The 12,046-nt window shown below is 37.7% G+C and overlaps 1 protein-coding gene across 4 annotated transcripts in view; it reads right to left on the bottom strand.

The window, feature by feature from the left end:
* The window catches only part of TRAPPC9 (trafficking protein particle complex subunit 9), an 806,604-nt gene that overhangs the window by 775,028 nt on the left and 19,530 nt on the right, over positions 1-12,046 (bottom strand). For all 4 annotated transcript variants that reach the window (XM_074943804.1, XM_074943805.1, XM_074943807.1 and 1 more), the window contains 3 exons: positions 6,635-6,780; positions 4,308-4,436; positions 1,268-1,294 (listed from right to left, as the gene is read on the bottom strand). In XM_074943804.1, coding sequence (XP_074799905.1) covers positions 1,268-1,294; positions 4,308-4,436; positions 6,635-6,780 — 302 coding nt within the window. The remainder of the gene's footprint in view (positions 1-1,267; positions 1,295-4,307; positions 4,437-6,634; positions 6,781-12,046) is intronic.

Below are 12,046 nucleotides of genomic sequence, written 5' to 3'. Positions count from 1 at the left end.
TGTTTTAAAACTAGTACAGATTATAAAGACTAAGGAACATTCCAACTGTCATTTCTATATAAAACAGCCCTTTTTCAGCTTATTTTGGATATCTTCATTTTAAAACAATTGTTCCCAGAAAAAACATATTTGCATAAGAAAAACTGAAATACATTGGTAAGGTGTTTCATGTTACATTAACTGGGGGCAAGGAAAATTATGAAATTATAATTAAATATATTTAAAAGAAGCAAGTGAACTTTTTGTTGCAAAGTGCTCAACCACTCCTGCTACAGAGCACCAGGGTAGAAGTATTTTTCATGAGTGCTTATGTAACAAGCTGCCTTTAGGGTGTGCTGCAAGTCTCATTTCTTCAGCTGGCCTATTCTGAACCATATTTGCCGCATACCCACTCTTGTACCTGTTCATTTTTTGTTCTTCTATTCATATTGCTAAATGGGAATAGATCCCACTGAAATGGGTTGGGTGGCTTGCACCACAGCTATTGGGTTTGTCATAGTGCCAGATGCTTTGATAGTGTCCGGATGAGTACTGTATTTATGTCTTAATGCATTCTATTTGGTTCTTATTGTCTGATACTCAGATGTCTCAAGTGACACCTTGCGAATAGACTAAATAAATGAATCCCAAATCACATAATTTTGGTTTAACAAACAAGCTTTGTAAATCCTCTTTTGTCATCAACAGCCTTTTGGTGGTAAACCGAATGCTGCTTCAGAATTTGAGCAAAGTAATTATTGAAACAGAAATAAAAACCCACAGGACTAAGAACGCTAGGAAGACACTGTATTGAGAACAGAGTAAAGTCAACATTACTGCTCTAGAAAACAGCATTAAACCGCTACCTCACAGCATTACTAAAATGTAACTGGGGGGGGGGGGGGGAGAAATCAAGGAGTTCTTGTAAGTACATGGAAAGAGAAAGTTAGGCCAGATTTCTAGCCATTCTGATGTTATTTAGACAGTGTTCTCCAAAATCCATATGATCATGACAAAGTCACAGGTTCATATTTTTAAAAATGCCTATCAAGTTTTGGATAAGTGACTTGATATATCTTGGGCCTGATTTTCAGAAGTCCTGAGCATCCACAAAACTAAGAGTCAAATCAGGCCCACGCTTTATCAAACTGATACCAAAAACTGAGGCACAAAGTCAGAAACAAATTTTGAAAATTTAGCTGTAATCATCCACACAGATGCAAAACAAGTAATAACCAAAAAAAAAAAAAAAGCTTACTGTCAGAAAACAAGCAAAAAGACAAAGTACCTGGGTCAATGAGAACTTCTTGTGCCCCTAGGAGGAGGGAAAAAAAAATGATTTTTTTTCAGCCTTAGAAGTATAGCCAACATAAAGTAAGCTACTGCAATATATTTTACAACTATCAGTCATGAGCAGAATTACAGGAAAATTATTAAAATCCAGCAGACATTCCTGTTTAAAACTTGAATGAAGTCATAGCACATCAATTGTCGCTTCATTACAACATATTTACCATATCCTGTATCTATATTAAATGTTTTTTAAAAAAAATTCAGAAAAAAGTTATTAGTTCTAAGACCAAACCAAAAGCAATTAATATTTTTCTTTAATTTTTCTTGGTATTTTAGAGTCATCTCCTAGTAGATCTTAATTTTTAGTCCCCCCCCCCCTTTTTTTTTTTTTGTTAGCAAGCTTCCATAAAACAGTCTCCCTGTAAGTGCTTGAATATAAATAATCCTGTTGTACTCTGCCAGCATGATATTTTCCTAATTGGTCTATTAAATTATCAGATGTAATGCTCTTCTAGGAGCACACTTTTAAATAATTGTAGAGTATTTAACACACAATTACTACCATTAGGACCCTTACACTTTTTTCATGTCTGCTGACTTTCTTTAAAGAGATCATCCCATTTTTCTGAGATTTTTAATGGACTCTACCATCACAGAGCATGGCTCTTCAGAAACTGAATGAATGTTGGTGGTAGACTTCAGTCAAGGTTGGGTAGCAGAAAAAAACGCTCCCTACCTCTCAAGTACTCCATGAGATTCTAATATGAGATGTTGGATAGGCCTTACACAAAACAACTCAAACCATTTATGTCAAATATATGGTAAAAGGAGATAGCATTTGAGAGAAGTGACTAATTTTTTTTTTTAAAATAGATACAGCATCCTGTTGCTCTCGACCTTGGAGAAGGTAATTGAAATGTGAAGTGAGGGCTTAATAGCCCCAAATTATTGGTGTTCTTTATCCAATAGCTTGTACTTCCTTAAACTGATTCTCAGCCTCTAGACCAGACAGGTAAACTAGAGATTTAAAAGCTACGAGAAAACTGGAATTAATTTTCTATATCTAATTCTATAAGGCTATTTTACTAGTCACCTTTAAAAATGCAAGAAATCAAACAGAAATGCAACTGAAAAAGTAAGATACTTCAGACAGAAAGGAGTTGCACAAACAGTATGTATTAAAGAGGAAACAACGGTCAGAAAACCTTACAGGAGATAGATACAAAAATGGGTACAAAGTTTGTGTTGTAATCAGACCTTTATACATACTTTTGGAGAGATGGTTTGGGATCAGGATGTAGTACCTGTTCCGACAAAGATTAGAATCCAACTATTTAGGCCCCAAAATGACAGTGATAATAACTGGAGCTAGTGAATGATATCTTGTGGACTGTAAAATAACCGCTCTAGATTAAGATGTGTGTTCCTGAAAGGTATGGAGTGAAGGGAACAGACTGAATTAAAATACTAGTTGTCTCTATGAATAAATGTTTTTTACTTGATGCAGAGAGTAGCTTATTGAAAAGCTTTTAAACAAGAAATTTAAGAAGTTTATATTTAACAGTGTATTAAATATATAACTTGCAGAAGTGACTGGAAGACACTGCAAATTATTAAATTACAAAACAACAAATGAAGTAGTAATACATCACAAAATGTATTTTGTTCAGTTATTCTGACAACTATCACTTAATTATGATAATATACTTTTGTAAAAATAAGTTTTAGTAACGAGACCTCACTGCAACATCTACTATTAAATCTTTGTTGAGAAGCGAAGAGAGCCACAACTGTGTGCTTTGTGAGTGAGATATCATCTTGTCCAACTTGTAAGACTCATTTTAACAGGTTATGGGACCAGCTGGACAAAACTTTATTTACTTAAATGACGAATACCTGGTGTAATTTTTTGAAAGATGCTCTTTTACTGTAAAGTTGAAATGTCAATACATATAATTTGTAATTCATTCTTTGAAACTGCAAAATAAAGGTTTGCTAGTTTTTGATATGTCGATTAAGTAAAGCTATTTTTACAAGATGGAATTAGTTCTGATCACAATTTAAAAACGAATTTGTGATCAGCTATTAGACAGGAGGGGCAAGAATGGTGTCCCTAGCCTCTGTTTGCCAGAAGCTTAGATTGGGTGACTGAGCAAGGATCACTTGATGATAAACCTGTCTGTTCATTCCCTTTGGGGCACCTGCCATTAGCCACTATCAGAGGACAGGATACTGGGCTTGATGGACCTTTGGTCTGACCCAGTACGGCCGTTCTTATGTAAAGACGGGAATGGGGATTTTGTTTTGTTTTATTTTTTTTAACTCTAAATAGCAAGCAGGCACTCTCTCCAAGGAAGGTAACCCATTTTATAAAAAGCTATACAATTAAAATATTTACAAAGAACATACAAAAGCCTTACAATGGCAAGTTGTCAGTTTCCTTACTGGTGTTTAATTTTACAACCAACATTTTAATAAAAGACCTACTAAATGGGCTTTGTTTAAAATTGATATGAATTACAATTCAATATTAGAGTATTATAATTCATACAAGTAACATGCATTATTGGCAGAGTATATATGCAAGGTTTTAAACAAAGTGAATGGGTCTTCCAAACAAGTCTTTGAATAAAGAACACCAAAAGCCTTTGGATACTGAACATACCCTTCTTATCCTTATCAACACATATATCCCTCTCGCACCATTTATATATTTTCTGAAAATTGCCTGTGTTTTTCCGTGCTGAATGATTTTTTCCAAATCTTAAGTAGAATCCTGGTCTTAACACACAACCAGAGAAATTTTGAACACATTCTCTCTCTATCTCTGGGTAAGCACATTTCTTAATATCACTACAAAACCATAGGATTTTTATAATAAAAAATAAATCTTCTAACAAAAAAATGTAGTTCAGTTTAATACCATTTTTACCCTTGTGTGAAATTCTTATTACACATGGGGTAAAAGACTATAGATTACAGGTTGCCATTACTAAACATCTGGGGAAAAAAGTCAGAACAGAAGCCCCGTTTACCTGGTCTGTGTCTGTTGCCTGCCTCAGCAGGAAGAGAAGTACCTTGTGCCCTACGAGCCCCAGCTTTCCCTCCTGTGCCACCAGGGTAGTGATAGATAACTGATGCGGAGCATAAACCTTCAAGAGCAGCTGGAGATTAAAGATAAATAAATATTTAATTAACAGAATCAATTCATTACATGACATGAAGTATTATAATTTATAATCCTATACACAGAGCCTCAAAAACCTCACTCTGCCAGGGGCACCCACAGAAATTTTTCCCATTGTCAATCCCTGCAAAACCATCCCCGCTGCGCCTACCGAGGTCACACCACACTCCGTCCCTCTGCCTTCAAGCGTGTCCAGCCCAGGTGCAATCTCATTCCCCATCCTTGAGAAGGAACATGGCCTGCTGGAAATGGACCAAAGCCAGGCAGGGCCCCAGAGGGGAGCCCTGGTACAGAAGCCAGCCCCACAGCAGCAGCAAGGAGGATCAGTGCTATCAACCCCACTGCTTAGTGTGTCCAGCCAGGCTTGGCTCTCCAGCCCCTCCATCATGATGGAGGGACCACAGTAGTGCTAAAAGTCAATGCACAGGGGCTACAACGCAACTCTCTCAATTTTGGCCCCATGGATCTCTCCATCATGATGCTTTCAGCAACCTCTGTCATAAAGGAGGGGCCACACCTGTCTGGGCAGTGGGGTGGCCAGCCCTGCTCCTCCTTGCCACGGTCAATGATACGCACCAAGTGTAACAGGTGTATGGCTGCACATATACCACTGCACCCATTTTACTTCAGGAGTAAAAATATTGTCTGGCTCCTTCCCGTGCCAGAACAGAACATTCTAAGCACCATTGTTCCTTTCTCAAGAGAGGAAGGAAAAAGACAGGAAGTAGAGGGGCTGAAGCTGATAGATCTTTTGCAAGAGGGGAGCCATGAAGTAAAATAACCCAAAGACGTGTCTGTGGGGGTATGTCTACGCTTAGCTGGAGGTGCAAATTCCAGCTTAAGGATATATACCACATGCTAGCTCCAATCAAGCTAGTGCACTAAAAATAGATTATAGGTACGGCAGTGTGAACAGATAGCCACCCTAAGTACATACCTAGAATCTTGGATAGCTAAATACTTGAAGTAGCTAGCCCCTTTTGCCACTTGTACCGTTGCAGCTACGCTATTTTTAGCTCAACCGCTTGATCAAATCTAGCGTGGGTACGTCGCATTGCACCAGAATTTACACCTCCAGCTCAATCTTAGAGGAGCTGAAGGAGAAGCAAAGAGCAGAGTAGCAGGAGCTGCTAGTGATTTCCCTACATGGATGATGTAAAGGTCCAGAAAGCATGACCTAGGAGGGAAGATTGAAAAAAAAACTGGATTTGTTTAGTCTGGAGAAGAGCAGACTGAGGGGGTACATGATAAAAGTTTTCAAGTACATAAAAAGTTGTTACAAGGAGGAGGGTGAAAAATTGTTCTTGTTAACCTTTGAGGATAGGACAAGAAACAATGGGCTTAAATTGCAGCAATGGAGGTTGGACATTAGGAAAAACTTCTTAACTGTCAGGGTAGTTAAACACGGGAACAAATTGCCTAGGGAGGTTATGGATTCTCCATCATTGGAGGTTTTTAAGAACAGGTTAGACAAACACCTGTCAGGAATGGTCTTGTTATTACATAGTCCTGCCTTGAGAGCAGGGGACTGGACTAGATGATGGATTGAGGTCCCTACACTTCTGTGATTGTACAGAGGATGAGAATTAGCAGCTAAGAGTCCAATGACCACTTGTGCACCTAGGAGAAAAGGCAACAGCACCACAACAAAAAAAAAAAAGGCCTTCAAAGAGGTGAAGCCTAGGGGCCAAAACTGATTTGCATGAGGTGAAAGTATGGTGAAGGTATGGTCAATGTAAGTTAAATATATGTGGATTTGGCAGCCACAGGGGCATACATTTTTTCATCCAATCTTTACTATGCCTCATACAGGCACGATTTGAAACATTTTTCCCCACACCTATTTACCTGAGGACTAAAATCACCTTTTTAAAAACAGCTATTAAACAAGTCATGCATAATTTAGTTATGCTACAGAAGCACATATTTTATATTTCAAATAAGCTAAATTCTCACTTTCTATAACAAACAGTATTTTCCTTGCATTCTTAGTCACATCCTAATTATTTTGGCTTGATTTTCAAGCCACATTTTATTGGATTTTTTTAAATGTCTTAAGAGCATTTAATTGCTGCCTTTTTATATTGCAGCAGGAAGGCTACAAAAAGCTACCATCATTTGCTTCATACCAGAATCTTAAAGCATTTGTGTTTTATCAGAATCAATTAAGCCTACCTCCAAGCCACAAAAAGTCATTTACAGACCGTAGAAATTCCACAGCCATATGATAATGTACCAAGGAATCTTGTAACATCCCAGCTTGTAGACACAGATCACCAACATGTTTCCGCATCCGACCTTGACAACGTTTCTTATAATGTCTGCAATATAAAAGATAGCGTATAGTTACTCACACAATACCTCCATCCCATGAGCTGAGAAAGCACTGAGTTACTTGTTTTTATTCTTCCCTCTCTATTTACGTATCACTGAGACATTAAACATGGCTGTGACGTTATTGACATGAACTGTGATCGTGTAGATTACTGTTGCAACCAAGGTCCTATAGTAGCACCAAATCTTGTACAAAGGAGGTCAAGTAAGGTGTCTAAAGAAAGTAAGGTGACTATAGTAATTTGCTGGTTATGATTATGCTGTCTGTATGTGTATCATTTTTGTATTTGAAGTTATGAATATTGGGTATGTACTTGTATCTCAATGTGTTTGATTGTAAGTAGCCTCAGTGACGCATTTGGTCAGCTTCTTGAGAATGGGCACTTACTGAGAATAATCCTATCAAGAAACACTTAACTGACAATGGACTTTGGGAGATGCCAGTCCACATCTGCGCTTTCCTGTGAACGTTCAAACTAATATGTCAACAATGGCGTCTGACTGCAAAAAGCTGAATCATTCATGGACACGTGAATTGCCCAGGTGGCTACAAACTCCACCTAGGTGCTGTGACTTTGCATAGAAGAACTAAGAGGTTTCCGCCCACAAGAGAGAATATAAAATGCCCTGTAAGCCTCCCCATTTTGTCTTCAGCTGGCTCAAGAGATGGCCTCTCCACCCCAAAGAGATGCGAAAGAAACTGGGACAAAGAATTATAACTAAGGGGGTGTGAGTGATTGCTGGACACAGCCATAAACCACAACGCTGGTCTGAAAAGGATTGGGCCCAGATTAGGAAGGAGTCTAGTCTGTGAAAGCAGCTTATTGGGACATCTTGAGGGTGAGATTTACCTGTATTCCGTTTCCTACTTTATTAGGCTTAGACTTGCGTGTTTCTTTTTATTTTGCTTGATAAACTTACTTTGTTCTGTCCGTTATTACTTGGAACCACTTAAATACTACTTTTTATACTTAATAAAATCACTTTTGCTTATTAATTAACCCAGAGTAAGTAATTAATACTTGGGGGAACAAACAGCTGTGCATACCTCTCTATCAGTGTTATAGAAGGTGGACAATTTATGAGTTTACCCTGTATACACTTTATACAGAGTAAAACAGAGTTATTTGGGGGTTTGGATCCCATTGGGAGCTGGGTATCTGGGTGCTAGAGACAGGAGCACTTGCTAAGCTGTTTTAAGTTAAGTCTGCAGCTTTTGGGGGCGTGGTTCAGACCCTGGGTCTGTGTTGGAGCAGACTGGCATATCTTGCTCAACAAGGCAGGGTTCTGGAGGCCCAAACTGGCAGAGAAAACGGGCTCAGAGGTAGTCTCAGCACAACAGGTGACAGTCCCAAGGGGGTCTCTGTGACCGAACCTGTCACAATGGCAATCCACCCTCTAACACTGAGCAAACAGCCCAACATCAACTATAACCAGTGTACTGGGCAAAATGAAAAATAAAGACCAAACACCCTCAAGAAATATTGAGATATATAGACAACATATATTCTGAATATATAGCACTACTGTACATAGAAAGCCTTCCTTTCAGAGAGAATAATTTTACTTGTAAATTACGAAAGAGAAAAATGCTGATAGAAATAGACAGATCATTCTTTTCATGCTCTAGTAATTAAATATTTGCTCTGTAGAACTAATAGCCTGTTAAAATAGCACACAACTTATTTTTTTCTGTGAGGGGATGGATTACCTATGGATTTGTTGCAGATCTAAGCATCTTCCCACTTTTACTCACACTTTCAGCCTCCAGGACCAACACTGCCACCATCATTTCAGCCAAGAGCTGAATGGGATTCTCTTCAAAGACCACCTATACCACTAAGGAAAAAATCAGCTAGAAAAATAGCTTGCGAACACCACAAGGCATTCAGTCCCATCTCTCTCCCCAACCACCACAAATAAGGAAGCTACAAGGAACAAGGCACCTTGCTGAAAATTTTAAACTAAATATATGCTTCAATACAGTCAGCTACAAGAAAAATAACTAATCTGGATAATGGATTCTTCGTATTGATGCTAGCCTTCCTTAACCAGAACTTCTCAGAAAGAAGTTGGTGAATGGAACAGATGCAAAGTAACAAATATATACTTCCCCCATGAGACTCCTCATGCTTCAAGACAGGAGACAAATCATTCACTTTCCAAGAAGTGACTTCTCCTCTCAAGGTACGTCTACACTGCAATAAAAACCCATGGCCGGCCTGTGCCAGCAGACTGACTCACGAGGCTTGGGCTGCGGGACTGTTTTACTGCAGTGTAGACTTGCAGGCTTGGGCTGGAGCCCAGGCTCTAGGACCCTACGAGGTGCGAGGTCTACACTTCAATCAAACAGCCTTAGAGCCCAAGAACCGTGAGCCTGAGTTGATTGGCACTGACCAGCCACAGGTGTCTAGTTGCTGCGTAGACATACCCTCAGAGCCCCTGAGCAAATCTCCACACATTCTGCTCTGCCTTCAAGCACACACCTAGGTATTCTATAGACTGAAAATGTTTGCACCACCAGTAATTAAGCTTTTTTTCATTTGAAAGATTGAATAAAACTGTCACTCATCTACATTAATTTGTAAGTACACACAAATCCTAGTGCTCTAACATTAGAGATTCTTCCAATATGAATATATTATTCAGACACATTTCTCAGTGTTTCTAGTATCTTCTCTCCAAGGTTAAATTTCTTCAAGTTATTTAAGTCTTTACTCTTCTTCCATGACCATGTCTTACTGAGCAGCAAGGTGGATTTGGTTTAAATCAAATAGATTTAAATCATAATTTAAAATCACTACTCAGGAAGACTTGATTTAAATCATGGATTTCTACATAAAAGTGCATTCTTGTTGGCTGTTATAATCTTAATACATATTCTTCACAACTCAGATAGGTGGAGGTTTCATTTTTAGAAGGTACACACTGTACATTTTTAAGTGACTTATTTTGAAAACTTTTCAGACGAGTTTTATAGCTATATCCCAATCTCCAATTCAACAGGTTAATCATTAATATTTGGAGGATTTTCTTGCCATGCTGTATTAGGAGGAGATCACCACCAGACAGACATTTAAATTGTTTTATTTAACTAAAACAACGTTATATATTCTGGATTTTTTTCTTCAGCAGCAAACATATATTTTAACAAAGCAAGCATATGAATTTTTGAATTTAGTTAAACGTTCAAGTTTTTTAAAATCAGGTTTTTGTTAAAACTGTTTTTAACTAAAATAGTTAACTTTTTTTAAAAAAAAACACAAATTCAATCGACTATGTCAGCCAGGTCAACATGAGAAACTTAAAATATTGGCTTCTGCAGCTAAACTCAGTTGTCTTCACCTTCATTTTCCTGTTTGTTCATAATCAGGAAAAGAAAAACAAGCTTTCCTGCTTTTTCAGGTCCCAAATGATTTCTCAGTTTGGAATGAATTAGTCCAAAGGAAGAAAATAACTTTCTACACCGGCAGAAGAAGCTACTGCTGTTAAAAGTGAGATCATCACTTCAACAGTCTCTGAATCCAAGTGCTTAAGTGACTTCCACCAGTTCATTCGTGTGACTTTGTTTAGAACATCAGCAAACATATTTCTTGACTGGTTCTTACTCCCAAACTGGGACTCTTTTATGGCCTGCTGCCATGATAGATTTTCCCTTCTAGTGAGAGAATGGTATGGTAGATCTCAAATCAGTGAAGGCTACACTCGGAAAGACTTCAAGACTTCCGGAATATGCTGCTCAAACAGTTTCACTTTTGTTTCTATTGCCTGTCCCTCCCTTCTCACATTTCCAGACTTCTTCTCTTTGTCCAGATCTATTTCGCCCTCAACAATCTTCTATTCACTGAACTTTTTAAAACTTTGCACTTTTAGAGAGGTAAGGGATTGACTCTGTGTACACAAATTTGCAGAGGGAAAACAGGGTTGAAGTCTGTTATTTCTCACCTCTATATATTATTTAAAAACATTTTTGCTGTTAACAAGCATGTTATCTCTGGGGAGACAAATCCACAGTTTGAGAACTGCAAAGCTAAGCATCTCTGATGGTATCTTCTAGACTGAGTACTGAGTTCCGTTGGGTGGATAGAAAGATTAACCTAAATAATCTATACAGAAGTCCCTGGAACCCCATAAAATTTGATCCCTAATCCATGAACTATTGGGACTCATTTACGAAACTTTTCTTAAACATTACATAAATATATTCTCATACTATAGAATTAGAATTAATAATCCACAATGAGATATCTTTGAGCTATAATAGTTTTAATTAAGATACATCTTTAGATAAGTTTCCTCAAAAAGCATTTTATTAAAAAAATTGATTTTTTTTTTAATTTAGAAAAATCATTGATTTTTATCTACCCTGCAGAGCAGCTTTTTTTTTTGGATGCCTCCCACTTCTCCATGTTCAGTGCCAGCAGAGATTTATTTTACACTTTCTGATCTGTGAACAGCCTTTCTTGAAAGCTCATCAGCTGTTCCTGATACTTTCCATTTTTCAGACCCGTTAATCTTTGTCATATCCTTCATAGCGCTCCAATTTTCTTCCACACTGATGGATTTAATATATTCTCCCATTCCATATTGCCACCTCCTCCATTATCTTTCTTAATATGCATACATTTGTTTTCTTAAAATCCAAGGCTGTTATTCTTTATTATTTTTAATTCAAGCATCTTGTAACCACTATTCATATTCTCAGTCCCTTCCTATCAATGAGTAAGTAGTAAATCCAGGGTTGCTTATTCTCTAGTTAGATTCACTACTTTCTGGATCACTGAGAAGCAGCACGGATGAGTACAAAAATGGAACTCCTGAATAATAATCCCAGATCTGCCACTGACATGCTGTGAGAAGTTGGGCAAGTTATTGAGGTAGAGAGGCTGAGTATTTTCAACTATTAAACAGGGATAACACCATTTACCTACCATATAGGCATGTTGAAATAATTAATGTGTATACAGCACTATGAAATCTTTGATGATCCATATAAATGTTTCCCAAAAGACATCTGATTTGTAGGTCTGGCCTTCTCTTCCCTGAAGACCACTCTTTTACTTAACAACTAAAAGAAATAACCATCAACCCCAAGGTCAGTTAATTGAAACTATTCAAATTGATCTCCTTTCATATAAATAATCCAACCTTACCATCTAAAAATTAAACAGGAACAAAGTTTTCATTTCAGAATCCAATTTAAGTTAGAAGGAATCCTATAAATTTCAGCTAAGATTTACAGAGTATATATGG

This window comes from Natator depressus, chromosome 2 (assembly GCF_965152275.1).
Source record: "Natator depressus isolate rNatDep1 chromosome 2, rNatDep2.hap1, whole genome shotgun sequence".
NCBI lineage: Eukaryota > Metazoa > Chordata > Testudines > Cheloniidae > Natator > Natator depressus.
Note: the sequence above shows the minus strand (reverse complement) of the source record. Positions and strands in the feature narration are given on the sequence as shown.